Source organism: Sturnus vulgaris, chromosome Z, assembly GCF_052056855.1.
Source record: "Sturnus vulgaris isolate bStuVul1 chromosome Z, bStuVul1.hap1, whole genome shotgun sequence".
Lineage (NCBI taxonomy): Eukaryota > Metazoa > Chordata > Aves > Passeriformes > Sturnidae > Sturnus > Sturnus vulgaris.
The window spans coordinates 74,864,206-74,882,227 of NC_142283.1; the positions used below are offsets into that span (position 1 = coordinate 74,864,206).

At 42.9% G+C, this 18,022-nt stretch overlaps 1 protein-coding gene across 2 annotated transcripts in view; it reads left to right on the forward strand.

Moving 5' to 3' along the window:
• The window catches only part of KIAA1328 (KIAA1328 ortholog), a 171,254-nt gene extending 160,425 nt beyond the window's left edge, over nt 1–10,829 (forward strand). For both annotated transcript variants that reach the window (XM_088155962.1, XM_088155963.1), the window contains one exon: nt 7,561–10,829. In XM_088155962.1, coding sequence (XP_088012088.1) covers nt 7,561–7,777 — 217 coding nt within the window. In that variant the 3' untranslated portion in view covers nt 7,778–10,829. The remainder of the gene's footprint in view (nt 1–7,560) is intronic.
• Nucleotides 10,830–18,022: the final 7,193 nt, after the last annotated feature.

The following is an 18,022-nucleotide window of genomic DNA, read 5'->3' on the forward strand; positions in this document are numbered from 1 at the left end:
TGCCTCCTCTTGTATCCCACAGTGAAATATCTGCTCTGAGTTCCACCCTGCTTGAAAGTAAAATGAGAATCTCAGGCTGTCACAGTCCCTTTGTCTCCAGTTCTCAATTTAATCTTGTTCCTTCTCTTGATGTTTCATCCTCATGAATTGTCCTTCACTGTGTTGTGGATTTTTTTCTGTTTTGTTGTCTTGATGTTCAGTACATGGGAATATCCCCCCAGGATGTGTTTTGGTCACTGGAGGTGCAGTTCACACATGAAAGGCAAGCTCCCTTATCCTGATGTGTGGCCTTTCAATGAATGACTAAAAAATTAGCTTCCCTTTCTTAGCTTTCATTTCCTACCCAGCCAGCCTCTAATGTTCATTGACATATTCATCTCGGGTTTCCTGGGCCAAATAGCCTGCTGGTTAAGACTTGGATTATTCTCACAGAGCAGGGAGTGGGGAAGAAAGAATCTCTGAGGTATCAGCTCAGCCCTATGGATTTTCAAAAGGCTTCTGATAAGGTTCCACACCAAAAGTTGCTAAGAAATCAAGCTTCTGTAGGATTGGAGGACAGTTCCTTCTAGGGATTTATTGGTGGTTAAATGATAGCAATCAAAGTGACTTAATGTTCGTTTTTTAGAGTTAGCAGAGAGATCCCCCAGAAACTCACTGTGCTTGTGAGTGCATCAGTGACCTGGAGTGAGAAGTGAACAGCAAAATCTTCGTGGTGACCTAATAAATTTGTGTGTTTCGATACTAAGTTCTTTCAGGTATGATATGTCAGCAGCAAACAACTTCAGAAAGGTGAATCAAAATGGAGTGAATGAAACTGTAATTTCCCTGGGGAATAGTCATCAACACCAAGCCTACATTATACTGAACTCAGAGCAGGTGGTTAGGATTTGTAGAGTTCAAACCTTTCTGTAATTTCTCAACAGCTTGTGGGTACATAGGTCTTGCCATACTCAGATTTTGATTCTGCTTGGTCTTTGCCTCTCAAGAAAGCTGCAATAGAAACTAGGAAACACAGAAAATTCATTTGATCAGTAGGATGAAGCAGTTTAAGGAGAGACCAAGAAGCAATTACTTTGGATAGGAAAAAACTGCGAAAATGATCAGGGGTGCAAAATTGTGCAGGTGGTGGATAAATTGAATGTACAGCTGTTTTTTACCAGATTCTGTGAAAGAGACTAACTGCAGTCAGTCTTTAAGGCAACACTAGCAAGGTATTAAAACAGAAAACAAAAGTATGTCTGTCAAGAGCAGTGAACTTCCTGAGCTGCTGTCACAGGATGTTGTGGAAACTGCAGTTGAAAAAACAATTAGTCAAATTCATGGACAGTGGGTTGGTACATGGATGTTGAAAGGACAAGCCGTGGAGATCACATCTCATCCCTTATGCTGTAATTGTGGATGCCAGACTAAAGATGGCAGAAAGTGCTTAGGATCCTTTAATTTGGGTTAAGTTCTTCCCTTCACGTGTAGAGCTTGGGTTTGCTTGGATGTGGGTGATTAGCTATATCTTCCACATAAACCTAGATTGTATCACTGGTGTGGTTTCTTCATGTTTCAGGTAGTTTGACTGCTCAGGCCACTTCTTATGTGCATCTGTTTTTTCTCTGCTTTTATTTGCCCTGTTTGTTCCAGTCAAACAGTGATTTGATATTTGCTCTATCATAACAATAAACTGTTTAATTTTCTGTAAAATGGGTCTGTTCCCTACCCCTTGAATGTGTTTTTAGCTGTATTTAGCATTTGTAAAGTGCTTGGGGGCAGGTGGCGTTTTATGAATACAAAGTAGTGTTAGGCTTTGTACTTAGGCACAATACTGTACTGTAATTCAAAGGCAATTCATGTAACATTAGTAAATCACTTTGAACTTTATGTTGAAAATATAAGCAGTAGTATAAAAATAAACCTTTTTATTTCCTCTGGTATATACAGTTAAATAAAGTAAATCTATACGGCTACAAAACCATATTGCCAGTATGCTTTGTTGAAATGCCATCACCTTGCAAAGAGACATTCCATGTGTTTTCTACGTGTTTATGGTTGAGGAATAAATTTTCAGAGACTGTAAATGAAAAGATGTCTCTAAATATAGTGATCGAATATTACCTGACACTGCTTGTTCAAAGAAATATACATATATTTTACTGCCAGAGTATTTATGACTCTAATAAGTGTAGTTATTTTGCCTCATAAGGAGATTCCTGCTCCTCCAAATACCAAACTTGTTAAAGTTGTGCTGGTTTTTTTTCCAGGAAGGAACAAATGGTATTATTAGCTGGATTGCATTATATGAAAATACAATAGTGTAGTTTAAAAATTGGACAGTGTGTAAGAAATATATTCTACCAGCAGTGGGAAATAGACAAACATTAAAAATCCATTGGCATATCCCAAATGTCTAAATAAATTAACATCACTATTCAGCCAATTGAGGCAAGTAGGCTTTGTGGTTACCTTCAAGAGCACTGTTCTTTCTAATATCCTTCACAGTTATCAGTTCTGTGCATCACTCTTGCAAAATCTGACCATTTTTTAGGTACTGTATATTGTGGGACTGTCTGAGCTCTGATTGCTCTGTAGGTTTTATCAGGAGGAATAACAAGTGGTTTCAGGTGATTTCTCACCAACCATCCTGGGCATAAGTGGTCTTATGGTTCCCAGAGCATCAACCATATTTGTGTGTTCGTCATGAAAATGTGAAAGCCTTCCTTCCCGTTCAGTTTGGAAACATGGGACAAAGTAAGATTCACTTGCAGGTGTTCAGAGAGCTGTATTCCTGCTGCACGAGCAGTAAAAAAGACACACTGTGGAAAGAGGGATTTGGGTCTGTGCCATCTTGTGTTTATTTTTGTTTTCCTTTTTAAAATGTGAATGGTTAATGATCTATTCTGAATCATAATGGTTTATGATGTTTCCTGTTATCTTAGTGATAGACTACAAAACTCTTTTCACATTAAGAGTTTATAAACTCTACTAGATACTTACTTAATTAAGAGCCAGTGCTGAGAGTTTCTAATAAAATTTCCAAAAGAGTTTTAGCGGCTGAGGAGACACATTTCTAGCAGTCTGTTTTAGTAATGCAGAGGAGGTTGAAGGGAATGCTTTCACAGCACTATGCAATACCTGACCAGGGTGGATTTTGCTACCCAGGTCGCAGTTCTGCTCTGACCCAGCTGTATCAGCTTGATCCCAGTGGTACCAGCCTCCCAGATTGGGCATCTCTGTGCTGTTCTGTGAGCTGTATTTGAAGTTTTATGTTCTACAATAAAAGCAAAGGTGAAAGTTCTTCATTGAAAGAAGAGTTTCAAAGCTCACTGTGGTTTAGTCTCCTTATTCTCATCTCTGTCCTTTTGCCCATGGCCCTGCCTTCCTTCTGCTTTGTACACCAGTTCTTACTGTTCTGTCTCCTGATGAATTTTCTTGAGACTTTAGAAGAATGCTTTCACCAAACTTTATCTGTCTAAATAGTTAGGTTTCTTATTCAAACTTGTAGACCTTACAAATGTTCTTCTCCCATGATGAAACATGCAGACTTTCAAGCTCATTAAAGTTAGATGAAAAAGTATACATGGGGGAAGTGTCAAAAAAAAAAAAAAAGAGATTATTTTCCAGTCTGTTGCAGAGATGCTGTGAGAGACTGGACTATTAATGATTAATGACTCATAACATTTGCCTGTTTGTGGAGGTGCCAGGGTGCTTTGCAGAGGCCAGGTTTGCATCTCTCGAGGGAGGAGGTGAGTTTTTGGGTGTACATCTGCTAGTCTGCATGAGACACAAGAGGTGACCTATCACAGCCTGGATCCTGCAAGATGAGATGGTGCTCCTTGATATGCTAACTGCTTTTCCTTACATAGCTCTCTCAGCTGTGAAACTGCCCCCTTTCCCACGGGGAAGACCTGATGGGCATTACTGGCTCAGCTGAGAGGCAATCTCTGAGAAGGGATCATAAAGTATCCAAGACTCCTTAAGTGCCCCCAGACTCATTTCTGGGGCTTCCCCCCACTCAGAGGAGGTACGTGGGCATTCCCACCAGCCTGAGTGTATTTTAACCCATTGGACTCTGTGACATTTCATTCTAATCTACTCCCACAACCTGAGTTACACTCCCCTTGCTCACTGACCTTCCAGCACACTGGCAAATGTACCAAAAAAGTGAGGACAGACTGCATTATCACCATCCTTGAAGGGACAGTTGCCCATGGCATTTTCTTTCTCTTGTGAGGACAAAACCTATCAAAGAAAGTGTGTGTAAGCACCAGCACTGATGGGACATTTGGTTGCTTGGTTGAACATATATATGTGAGGAATGTCTGTATGTGGCTTAATGTACAGTGCTGGTACTCCTGCAGAATGTTTGGGATTTTTTTTCTTATCTGGAAGCAGGAACAATACAGGGGGATCCTTGGCCATTAGTTTGCTTCAAAACGACATTCACTATTAACAAGCCAAGTTTGCCAAATCAGTTTTCCTGTTTGAAATATTCTACTCTTGGGTGGCTGATCCTGTAGCTTTGAACTCACTGAAGCTATTATGTGTTGTAATAATTGTAATAATAATAGTAATAATCACAATCATAATAGTAATAATAACAATAAATATGATAATAATAGTAATGAAGCCTGGTTTTGCTTATATTTTTATTAAATTCATGCAAAGAATACATACCCTGGTTTGAGAGAAGGTTGTATTTCAGGATTCAAGCATTCTGACTGTGTCTCTTTAAATATTAGGATACAAATAAATGGTGAAAAAATTGTCTTTGCAAGTTTCAGACCATTCTAGGTCTACTCTGTTGCCTCCAGCCAGATGCTGTCTGATGTTACTTAGACAAACCAGGGCAAACCATTATCCTGGGATTAAACACTAAATACCTGCAAGGAGCATTCTCTTTATCAGATAGTCCTCTGTTAGCAGAGTTCATTCATTTTATTGCATATATAACTGTGGTGTCAAATAGACTGATTTACAACACCTGGTCTTTTACATAATCTTTGCTATTTGCTGTGCTTCTAATCTGCCAAATCATTTAGCCTTCCTGATAGCAGAAATGCTGTAAAACTTAGATAAACTTGCAGAAGAAATGAACTCCAAGGTACTGCTGAAATCTAGGGCCTGCACGTTTGCTGTAAATGCACTGGCTGGTTTGGTTTCCCCTGCCTAATCTGTGATTGCATGTGGCTGCTGAAGAAATTGAAATTTTATGATAGCACTACCGTCAGAGGAGATAAGCATTTGTATGCTAGACTAGATTAATCTAAAAAGAAGTTTTAGGTGTGGCTAATGAAAGCAGTGTATGTGTTAACTGGGTTTCTTTGGGGCTCAAACCATATATATGTTTCTATATAGAGTCGAGTCTCAAACTTTCTCCATGTGAAAAGTCTCATATATCTGTGCGCTAGTTCTTGCTATCAGTGCAGCTTATTCCATTTTATACTGGAGATATCTTTGAGGAGTTTCAGTTTTTAAAGGGTACTTCTGAATGCTGGTACAAACAACAGATTTCTCTAAAATAATCTGATTTGACTACCTAAAACTCCACATCATTCTGAACTTTTTGGTTAGGGTAACTAAAAGATGTCATGTTTGCTTAGAGTTAGCCACAAACAAGATCCAGTTGAAACAAAAGCTGTATTTTTTCATTTTGAGCCACTAATTTTTTGCTACTTAGACAGACAATAGAAAGATGTGTAGACAAGCTTAAAATGTGGAAAAGAAATTTGCAAATTGGCCTTTTGGTTGTGAGTGAGATTAAAACTAGCGTATCTGGAGGAAAATAAAACAAACAATCTGTATTCAAACAGGAAAGAGTCCTGTGTGGCAGTAATGTCAAGTCAGACTGTATAGAAATGACTAGCCATCAGATTGGAAGAAACAATAAATATTGAAAGAAATAGCTTTTATAGCATAACCTCAGTTGTCAGCATTAACATTGGTTTAACCCAATACCTTTGAGTTGAGGGAGTAGTTCTGTGTCTCAGACATGAGTTATTTTGTGATGGACAAAGTAACTTGCTGTGTCAAGCATTGGAATGGGCTTCCCAGGAAGGTGGTGGAGTCACCAACCCTGGCAGCTTTCAGGAAATGACTGCATGGCACTCAGTGCTCTGGTCTGGTTGGCAGGACAGTGACCAAAGGTTGGACATGATGGTCTTGGAGGTCTTTTCCAGTCTAAATGATTCTGTGACAGTGTTCTGATGACAGATGGGATGTACCACTTACTTGTGGAGATAAAGAAGGGTGTTTTTCATGGCATGGCTAGTTCAGGGTAGGAAAACCTTTTACCTGCTGCTGCTGCACAAGGCTGTTGGACAGCACAGCTGGGGGTCTGCCTTTAGGTGGTACATTGACCACTGCTAATGTCTCACATTCATAAACTGCTTTAAACATTAGTTCTGAAGAATTTGTTATCTCATCTGAGTTGAGAAACCTCCCCCAGCTGTCTTAGTTGCTTAGTCTTTCTAGGTTCTTACAGTCACAAAAGTAGGCTTCTCAAAGCAGAGAACAGCTTGAGATGTTTCCTCATGCTATAGATGAACTCTGTTTGCTTACAAGGGAGGTACCCTATGGATTCAGTCACCTCTGCTGATAATTTCATTTGGGCAAATAATGTGAATAATGTTTTGTGCATGGAAGTCTTTGAATGTGTGAATTACTTCAGGGTTGAGAACATCAGGCAGGTTGGTGCTAACAACAGCATGGAACAAAGGGACTTTTGGGTAAAAACCTGGAGTGATATCTCTTACCTATCACTGAGAGATCACTGGAGAACAAGCTCCCTAGGGAAGCAGTGGAAATGGTATTGTTTAAGACATTTAAAATTGGACAGGAGGAAATATATTGTAATGATCAATCCTGTGCTGGTCTTTAGATCAAGTCTTGTCTCCTGTGAATATTAATAGAAAGTCTGTGTCTCAAGTACCTGCCATTATTCAGTGAGCATTACCAGATCACACTGGCTTGCAACCTTCCCCCATGTCTGTACTTGCACTTAAAGGACAGCCTGAGTGATGCTTAGCACCTTTGCCTTTTCTCTTGGTGCCTCAAATGTTGATTTTGTATTGCCTTGCTTAGATTCTATTCCTTCAGTGCTTCCACCAGTCAGACTCCATATAGTACACAGAGATTTACAGGAAGCACATGTAGTTTGTGGCAATAATAATAAAGTCTCCTGCTGTTTTCAAATCCCTGAGAAACTAAATCAAGTGTAGAGGTCTATTAAAAAAAAAAAAAACAACGGAGAAAAGGAGTGCAGTGTGGGTCTACCTTGTTTGGTGTATTTGGCTGTCATCTCTCTGAGGTCTGTGTTCAGGTTCCAGAGTGCAACTAAGACATTACACACCTCAAATGGAAAAGCTGATGAACAGCCTGAAATAACCTGAGCACCCATGCTTTTCTGTGTTGTCATTACTGACAGGAGTCCATACAGCAAACTTCGTTCTGTGCTGGTGGCCCCTGTCAGACAAATCTAGGTCTACTCTGATTTATGGAGACAGGAAAACTGGATTCAATTCCTGCATGGTGCTGTGGTCTCAATAGCACTGTTTTCTCGGTGTGTTTCTGCAGGTATGAAGCCTCTCTTCTGGACCTGGTGGAAGCTATGAACCCAGCATCAGCTCCGGGACCCCTCTGCCGAGAGCCCTGTGACAGGAACAAAGCGTGCCTGCCCTGCTGTGCGAGCCACGGGCTGTCCCCCTCTTGCTGCCAGGCGCCCTGCAGCCCCAGGAGCAGGGCAGATGAGCTGGAGGAGAGCTGGCTGCTCGAGGAGATCTTCTTCATTTGACACAACTCCTTGGTCTACAGCTACTCTTAAATTATTTGATTGCCACTTGTTTTCCTGCTTCTAAAACATAGCTAATTAGCATCCAGGTTCATTTTGGATTTAGTAATCGTGATGCAAGTATATTGTTGGGGTACACCAATCAGAAAGCGTTAACTTTTTTCCTAAACCTTTAATGTGCCAAGTAATCAATTTAAAATAGCATTTTTTTTTTAATCTACGACATTTTCTAATAGACTGAAGTCACAGTTTTGCCAGCCTTATATCGGAAGTATATTTCATTATCGATTTTTTTTGCTCTAAAGCAGTTTGCAAGAGCTGCCTAACATTCAACAACCAGCATGTTCAAAGTAGATTATTTTCTAATTAAACAAGTCTGTTTAAAACCTGGCCTATTATAAAGGTACAAGCACTTTAGTACTTTTTCACTGATTTTATGATCTACTTTTTCCTTCAACATTCTGATATTCAACACGGTGAGTTTTTAGGGGATATATTGTAAGCTCAACTCTAGAGTGTCTGATAGTGTTAATAGATGATGTTGCAGGTTGATGTGCTAGGCACAGGTTTGAATTACATTGCTCTTTAAATCAGTGCTATTTGACGGAGTTTATGGGCTGGGTAAGGTAACCCTGAAATAGCAGAACAGAGTCAGACATTGTAGAGATCCAAAACCTATTTGATGTACTTTTCAAGATGAAATACATAGTAGTGCTAATATAAGAGCAGTCTTAAGACATTTTCACTAACTTGCACTATTTTGATCCTGCACCCAGGCTCCACTGTAAATAAGACAAATCAGTAATTATTTCCACTAGAAGCTCACAATGCACACTTTCCTGCCAGCTTTAATTATTCATGCTGTATCTATTTCAGTTTATTTAAATGCATTTCCATCTACTGCATGTACTTGGTTATTTAAAGAAATGTGCCGAATTGGTAAAAATGACTGCACATTACAGGATTAATGGTCATTTTCTCCACAATGCAGTGTTCATATTTTATTGTAACAGTAGCCACCGGCATGTGTTCCTAGAAATATGAGACTAAAATACTCATTTTGCACAGTAAAATTGCAGCGAGGGAAAGGTAGAATTGATCCAGTACGGGCAAGTTCTAGGCCATTTGCTCCCAAACACCACTTCATGGGCCAGTACTGCTTTTCAGACAGTCTCTTTAGGCAACCCTGCTTATCTTAATGGCTGGGTTGAGTTGCTGTACTGATGCTTGGGGTATGGCTGCTGCCTGCCTCCCCGTGCTGCTCCTGTGCAATGTGTGATGCTCTGCCAGGTGGATCTCAGACGAGAGCACCGCAGCCCCTGGCAGCACCGTGCTCCATCAGTGAAACAAAAGGAGAATGAAGGGGAAGAAGAACCTCAGGATACTCTGGGCCGCTTCATTCTGGCCCAGTCTTAATCACAAATTAGGTGATATCCTTTCTCTTCATCCCAGCTGAATTTTAAAAGGTGCTTGGAGGAGTTTAAAGGAGGAGAGCAGCATTGCTGGACCAAAAAATTACCGCTGTGGAAAGTCCCTGCATGGTCTGTGCTGCTTTTAGTGAAGTATTACAGTTTTCTGGAATATATCTATCTGCTGTTGAATGCCCCTCTTGTTCTACTCCCTGAGCTTGTGAAGGCCCAGGTTTCTGCTTAGAGCCCCAAAGTTGTATTCAGTGCCCTGGCCCAGGTAGAGCAGGTGGGGACATAACTTTTCTTATTCTGTTGGCTGAGTAGTCTGCTGCTTAAAGAGAGCAGGAAAGAGAAGGAGAAAGAAGAGAAAAATGTACAAGGACCAGCAGGGAATTTGGGGATAACCATCACATAGATCTTAGAGTTTGGAGTTGTTTCATGGTGTTTTTTTCAGCTTTGTTGGTGTTTTTTTATGTGTTGGCATTTATAGAGAAATAGTTCTCTGATTTCAGTCCAATTGCTTCTTGTCTCTTTTCCAGTTTGACTGAAACATTAATTGCCTTTTCTGATAAATGCTAACTGACCTTTCAAAACAGAAAAAAATACATGTATATTTCTTGAAAGGTGCCTTTATGTTGAGAACACTCCATGGGAGCATTCTGTTCTTTGATTCTTTAGTGGGTGCCAATATTTAACTGCTTTGGGATTCCTTATGATCACTTAGTCTGTAAAAAATTCTAATTCTGAAGGTGACTTTTGGCTTGAATCTGTATTTTTTGGTTGTAGCTCTTTTTAAAAGGACATTGTCAGGATTGTGGGTTCCCTATGCTCAAGGTGCTGTCTGTCAGTCAGACCTACACAAGGGGCACACCTTGGTGAAGAAAAGTTTTCTAGTTAAAGATGGTTGAAACGTCTGATGGGTGAAGAGCTGTATGCTTTAACTCTCTATGAGATTGGACAAAAGAAACAAAAGCTATTAATTTCGTAGACCCTGTGGAAAATAATTTTTTATAATGCTGGCTCTTGCCGTAGTTATCAGCAGTACATTAGGAGTAGTGTTTAGCAGTCAGTGCAAGTAAAGATATTTTGCCATGAGGCACTACAAAGTTGAAGTTATTAAAACATTTATAGCCTTAGAAAAAAAAATCAATGATTGTCAAATAGGAAAGGACAAAATCAGTAGTTGGTACGGGGAGGGGAATTGTTTTCCATCTGCTAAAACAGTAGAGGAAATGCAAAACTAAGCGAAAGCAATGATGTGACAGTGTCCTTTTAAGTTTGAGCTTCTGTACTGGGAGCTGCTGCTGGGCAGTTGGTCCAGCATAGACTGTTTGTCCAGAGTGTTCCCAGTGAATATCCTTCAGCTACACACCAGGCTGTGTTTTCCATGAGGCTTTGTGGAGTAACATGACTGCTGCTAAGGCTCCTACCCACACCTTCAGTTTGTGTCCTTCCCACATGGTTCGTGCACACACACTTCCTGGCTGTTTGTGTAGTTACTGCTTTTGTGCACCTTGCACATCACAGACCTGTAATAATCACACTCTTCATTTCTAGCGTTTCCAGTCTTGCTGTTGAATCCCATCTTGAGCACGTATTTATATTGTATGTGAGGTCTTAATCTAATAAATTATCTGGGGGTTTGATATTTATTCTTCCAGACTTTTATTTGGCTTATCTTCTGATTTTTGTCCAGCTCAGATGTCAATACTGCCATTGACAATGTGTTCCACTTCCCACAGCATCACATCATATTATGTTGTGAGTCTCCAGTTTGCTAGAACACATGAAGAACTTGTTTTAAGCCTTCACTTCCTCTCCAGGACATGAGTCTTACTGCGAGAAGGAGCAAAGCCTCCTTTGGAGCGTGAAGCAAGAGAGAGGTCTCAAAATACAAAGGAGAAGTGAATTGGAGAGCCAGCGCCATGCTCTGAGACAAAAAAGTTAATTAAAGAGTAAGGAAGAAAGGATGGAGGTGAAGTCAAGAAAGGACAAAGATGCAAGGCAGATAACTGTAACAAAGGTGGAGATGAAGTGGGAGTGAGCCAGAGGGCAGGGATGAGTTGTTAAACTAGGAAACTAAGGAAAATTGTGCACTTGTATCTTAAAGTGAGAAATGTTTTCAAACACTGGTTCCCCTAAGAGCCTTATGACTCCACACCCTTTTCCAAATCATGTTCCTGCATTTGAAGAGCTACTGTCCAAGGCATGCTTGGCAAATGAGGGAAATAAGGAAATACCCTGACCTAATTTTAGCATCTCCCCTTTAGAGCAGCTGGACGGGGAGGCCAGAGCACATGGAGAGCAACCTGCAGAACCTGGGTATAACCCAGGGCATGGACTGAGCTTAATTGCTCTAGGGATGGTGACTTAGATGGCTGAAGAATAGGAGACTGGAGAGCAAGAATGAGAATAAACAAATAAAATTTGCAGTGCTGCAATGAGCTGTGGAGGTTTGGTGTTAAGGAAGGAGAGAAAAGGGCTTAGCTGCACTTCACAGAGATTGAGCCTGAGATATCCGAAAGACAGCCCTTGAAAGTGCATGTGAGCCTGCGGTTAAACTCTAGAAGTTGCAGCAGAGATTTTCTCAAATACGACCTCCAGGCTGTGTTTGAATTTGTACCATCTGTGGGGGAGAGAGCACAGCCTGGTTAGTTAGAAACCTCCTTTTTCACTGTTACTAAATTTATGAAATTGTGTGCTAATTAGTGTATGATTTATAAATTTACATAACTGCATGCTACATAAGACAACACAGAATATTGAATGAGGTGATTTAAACCAGCAGAAGCAGTGTAGTCTGCTCTGACTGTGTGGCTTTCCTCTGGAAATGCCTCTCCCAGTCCAGACCTGCTCCCTGCATCATTGGAAGGCTTGTCTGCTCACAGTGACAATAAGTGTTTTACAATATTGTGACTCCATGTAGCTGAGAGACATCTACCTCGAGCATCTCTGGCATAGCTGTAGCAGAGCTTTCATGGTGATCCCTGACTAAGGTGTTTGAAAGCAGAATTCAGCTAAAATACAGCAAGAAACCCAACTTGGCCTGGCCAGTGTTGGTGCTTGAGGACTCCTGCATTTATTCATGGGGGGTGGAAGAGCACCCCAACTGCAGAAAAAGGATGGGCTGGGGAGGAACTGGATTTGTTTTCCTTCTCTGGGGAAGCCAGTTTTTCTACCTCCACAGCATGCTGTGGGTTCTGTGCTGAATTGTGTTTAGCACCATAACTCAAAGGGTTGTGATCTATATCACTGCCCACAGCAGATGGCATTGGAGGTATCCACCAAAATATGGCTGTGAACTGTAATCTGTAAGAACAGAAACATATGGGCCAGACATTCCTATTGAACAGAAGCTGAAGTTCTCAGGCTTCATATATTTTGAGGCTTGAAGGGGTCATTTCAGCTAAATTGGAGAAACTTAGATGCCATTTAGAGGTGAGGTCCTGACATACATGAGGTGAGAGATGCCCAGGTGGCCCCAGCAGATGAACTAATCCATGAGCTGCAGTGAGAGCCTAGTTTCCTTGATTCAAGATTCATCCTGAGTATGTAAAACAAAATAATTTTCACTCAGAGCATTCAGTAACCAGTGTGAGTTCATTTTTTCTGATCACCTGTCTACAGACAAGAAGAAAGTGAAAAACTGAAAAAAGGTATATTTCCTGGTTGCTTACTGGCAACTACATTAAAACCTTGAAGCATGGGTTTGATTAAAGCACTTGCCCAAACACAAAGTGTTGAGTATTGGAAGCATTAAGAACAGAGTGGGAATTCCTCTGTTATGCGTGATAATGAAGGAAGGGACAAGATGAATTCACAGACACAAAATCTAGCTCATTCTTGAATTAGGGATGACTGTGAGGAAGTTGCATTGAAATTTTAGAAGTGCCTTGTCAAAATCTTCCAGCATGCAATTATTCTTGCTGCTACAGAACTGCCTTATTTTGAGGCTGAGGTTATCTACCTGAATTTCCAGCTGCTGGACTTTGTTGTGCCTCTAGAAGCAGGATTACAAAATTGCTGTATTGCCAGACTGAGTACCCCAAAGGCAGTGATAAACTCCTGGTCAAGCCTTCTCTTTGTTGAGATGGCATCCTTTATGCCTTGTGTCCTAATGTCTTTTCCAGCCCCTGGATGATTTGGAGAACCTGTTTCTGAACTTTCTCTAGCATTTATGCATCTTGAAAGGTTTACACTAGAGCAGGATACCCAGTTCCAGTGCTGCTGATGTGAAATGGTGACCTCATTTCTGCACAGCCTTTCCTTTTTGCCACTTTCAGAAGTTTTTTTGGTTTTGTTTTTTTTTTTTTTTCTTGGAGGTGTTGGGCTGAGTACCAGATCTGGTTGCATTTCAGATCATGGTTCTGTTTCTTGAAGCAGAAATTCTGTAACAAGTGAAACCAGGAGACCCTGCTAAATTTAGAAGAGTTGAGGAGGAAACAATAATGTGAAGTAGAAATACCAAGCACAAAAGAGAAAGATTGCAAGACTCAGTTTGAGATGGAGCATGAACTTGTGGGTGCAGTACCTGTGAACTCAGACACCTTGATAGCAATCTGCCAGACACATTCTTGATGGGATGGGGGAGACCCAGACAACACAAACTCTCAGGAGAAGAGTGAACAAAGCACAAGGCAGTGATAGCAACCAAAACAGAGGAGAATACTTTTGAGCTGCAGGTGGGGAGGCAATGACATCTCTGAATTGCAGAGGAAATGGCTCCTTGTCAGTGGAGCTGGTGCCCCTCTATTTGCACTTGTGCCTTTAGCACAGGGATCTCATTACCAGAGAGCTTACTGGCAGATTGGAGAGATCTCAGTGAGGAGTAATAAAAATGATCAGGGACTGCTATAATTGACATAATGAGGAAACAAGATGAGAAGAGTCAGATATTTATAGCAGGGGTGAGAGAGACAATTAAAAGGTGGGGTGGGAGATGGACTGGATGACCTGAAAGCCTTGTCTGCTTCTAATAACTCCTTGTCGTCTGCTGAACAGAGGACTTGAATTTACTGAGGCTGTCAATCTGACTCTTAACAGCCCTAACTTCCTGTGTTGAAAAGCTCAGGTGGGTGTACTCTGGCTGTATTGGCACTGTCAGGATGTCACTGGTGCTGTACTTTGTTTAAAAAAGTAGTCATCACCCATGTTGTGGAAAAAAATTGACATGCTGACAGTAAAGAGGAAAAAATTAGGCCTTCATATCGTAAAAAGCCCTAGAAAACCTTGCTGAGGGAAGGGCTGTCTGGGAAGAGCTGCCTGGTTGTTCAGCTGACGATGCCAAGCTCTTCCTGCTGCCTGGAGGGTGGCCTGTGGAGAAGGAAGGTCCATAGGGAGGAAGAAGATGTGAGGAATTTTCTGTGTGAGCCAGCACCCAGCTGTGCACACAGCTGAGCAAAACCACTGCTTCCCAGGACACACAGATGTGCACAGGCTGTTGTCCCCAACAGCTGCTGAGCACCACAGACAGCTCTTGGAACAAGTTCTGGGCCAGGCAAAAACCTGCCAGTCCCACTATTGGCTACAGCCACGTGTGGGTTTTGCTTCCCTCCCTAATTCATCCATGTGTGTTCCTGCACAGGGGCCACGGTCAGTGTCCAGGCAGGTTTTTAGAGCCCCGTGTTTGCTCTAGGCTCAGGAGACTGCAGCAGGATTGAAGGCAGCCAAGCTGGAGACATCTCAGCTCCTGGGCTGCAAATTAAAACACTGCTATGGAAAGCAATGGGGCTGTGTGTGTTGGAGGCACTTTGGGGAAATATCAGAGCGGTGCTTGTTGAGTCTGGTGACAGAGTAGCCGCTCTTTTTTAATGATACCTGTGTGCAAAGGCCACAGCTGCTGTCATCCGTTTCACATTAGTCTGACTTTCACAGAGCAGACATAGCCTAAGGTGGTGGAAAGGAGAGACAGGTGACCAAAAAAAAAAGAAAAAAAAAAAGTCATTCATTTTTCACCGATTTTTCCATCCCTCTGAGCTGCAATACCAGTCTGTGGCTGAGCAACAGTAATCTTATCCAGCGTGCTGTTGATTTAAGCCTCTTGGATTTATATAACTTTGGAAATGGTAAACTATATTAATTTGCTGTGTTTTCAAGGGAAAGTTATTTATTGAGAGACATTTTTAACTCAAGTGCCAGGAGCCTTAAATCATTATAATAAATTCATGCTATTCAGGGTTTCTTACATTGTAATAAATTTGTTTTAAACATGAATGAGGAGATCCATGATTTCTTTAATATACTGTTATGTATTTCCTTTCAAAATGACACAGCTCACTATATCAAGTGGGAGAATAATAGTGAGAGATTTACAGCACTTAAGAATAACACAGCCTGGGAATGTGACATGTGAACCAACACGGGGCGGGAGGGCTGGAAGGTGCAGGGAGCCCAGCACTGCTCCCGGCGGCCCTGCCGAGGGTTAAACAGCAGACACGGGTCAGGATCAGTGAGCGAAACCACAGCTGGGTGAGAGGCTTCCTGCAGGCTGGGAATCACAACATGGCCTTGTATTTGCTTCCCATTTTAATGTGCCATCAAAGCACCTGAAATGTGACAAGGACTGTCTGCCGTGACCTGGGGGTGAGCCCCAGTCTGCGACCTGAGCCCGAGGTTTACTTGCTCCCTTTTACCAGGGACTCGCCCCCTCTATGCTGGTGTGTGGGGAGCAGACCCCTCAGCGGTGGCCAGTGGCCCTGGAGTGTGGCGAGGAGGCAGCAGGTAAGCACTCAGATAAATTTCAGTCTCTGTTCTTAATCCCTGACCCCCCATTAAACCCCTGCTGACCCTTCTGCTCAGTGTTACACACATGGACAGCTGTGAGTACGGGACAATAAAACTTGCAGCTGGCTTTACATCAAGTCCTCCCAGCTTCACAGGGAGGAGGAGCTGGCACCGACACAGCCTCGGTGGCGTCAGCATCCAAGGGCTCAGACAAACCCACTTTGGCAGCACAGTTCTGGCTTTTTTTGGGAAGCAGAGCCCCTGTGCCCCATATAACATCTGCTGAACTTGTGTCCCAGCTTCGTCTCCTCATGGAGTGCTGCAGAAGGTCGCATGTTTGTGGTGACCTTGGGATTGGGGTTGGCTGGGGCAAAGCATCACAGTGCCCAAACTACAAAGGCCAGTTGGTTTCCTAGTGTCTAACGAGAGCAATTGATCTCAGGGATACCTAAAAACCTCCTCGCTCCTCAAGGCACAGCCTTGCTGTGGAGACTTGAGGAATCGTCCTGCCATGATGTGGAAGTCTGCCCCTCTGGATGCCTGTGCACTGAGCCAAGAGCATTTCCCTGGCTACGAAGGGTTAATGGGTCTTTGGTGGCTGTAGCAGAGATGCTACAGATGCTGCTAGTTCCTGGGGGAAGGGGATGGTCCTGCTGCTGCTCCTCACCTGCTGCAGGTGAGGTGTAGGACACTGAGGACTTGAGCTGCCCAGGGAGGGGCTGATGTGCGCTGAGGATGGCTGTGGGCTGCTGGCATCACGGGGCTGGACAGCTCATGGGAGGGGAGGAGGGGATGGGAGAGGGCCTCTCGTGCTCAGAGAAGTGATGGCAGGACCTCATCTGTCAGCGCAGAAAAATGTCTGGCTAATAAACTTGCCAAACGTCCCTAATAAAGGGCTGGATGTGTTATCATGTAGAATGGTTTTATAGGGGACAGCCATAAAACGTGCACATTGCCCTTTAAAATGCCAGGACAAGGATTGATTCCAGCAGGGCGGAGGGAGAGGAGGAGGGGAAATGAGGCTAATTGGAAAAGGGGGATAAATCCAGGGGCTCATTTCTCTGCCGTGGGTCCCCAGGGTGTCAAGGAGTAGTAACAAAGTGGGATTCACTGCCTTATGGGCTGTGCCTGAGCCTGGGCTTCTCTGCTGTGTCCCCACCACCCTGTGCAGTGCTGGGGTGACCTTTCTGGCATCTATTCCTGCTGCAGGACTCTTGCTCCTCCTGACAGCCAGCCCAGGAAAGCTGTGGAGATGCTTCCGTCAGCCTCCTCCTCATCTGTGCTTCTCCTTTTAATCCCAGGAATCCAACACCCGTTTCCTCCTCTTGCCAGTCCTGGGCTCTGTGCCCTGCCTGCCCAGTGGTCCCATCACCAGCTCCTCACTCCCTCTCCTTCCTGATGATTTCAGTTCCCCTCTATGTGGGGGTGCATCACTGCTGAGAGGTGAAACACAGATGAAACACTGGGGCAGCAGTTTTGTGCCCCCTGTTCCACAGGGGCACAGCCTGTCCTGGGGATGCAGGTGTGCATCTGTGCTTTGAAGTCTGCTTGAATAAACAGGAGAGAGGAGGCTGGAGGGAGGCCCAGGGTGTGTTTAGTAGCAATCAATAAATATATTGTACTCCAGCTCACTTTTAATGCTGCAGAAAACAGGCAGTGATTTCACTTAATAAATGTAGACAGTGTTGCAGAGCTACAAGAGCATCTATCGTGTGAGACAGAATTTCTGCACCACGGGGCTGCTCGTGTCCACTGCCCAGTACTATGCACAGCTGAGGCCCATCAGCTGCCATGGGCAGAGGGGCCAGCCTCTGCTTTTTCATTTTCTTCTTTCAATTTCCCTGGACAGAGACACTGGGCAGACAAACCTCCATGTGATGTGGTGGAGGGAGAAATTAAAAAACCTCAATCTCCTCAAAGTCACTTTAAACCTTGTGTAATTGACCACTGGGTGGAAGGTGGGCAGGTACTGGAGAGATGGAAACAGAAAGAGCCAGGAAAAGCCAGATTTTCTGTTGGCCAGGACTGCTTCAAAGAAGTTTGTCAGTGTGAATTTGCTGGTATGTGCCAGATCTCACTTGTCTGCCTACTCTATGCATGTGGCACTGCTGGATTT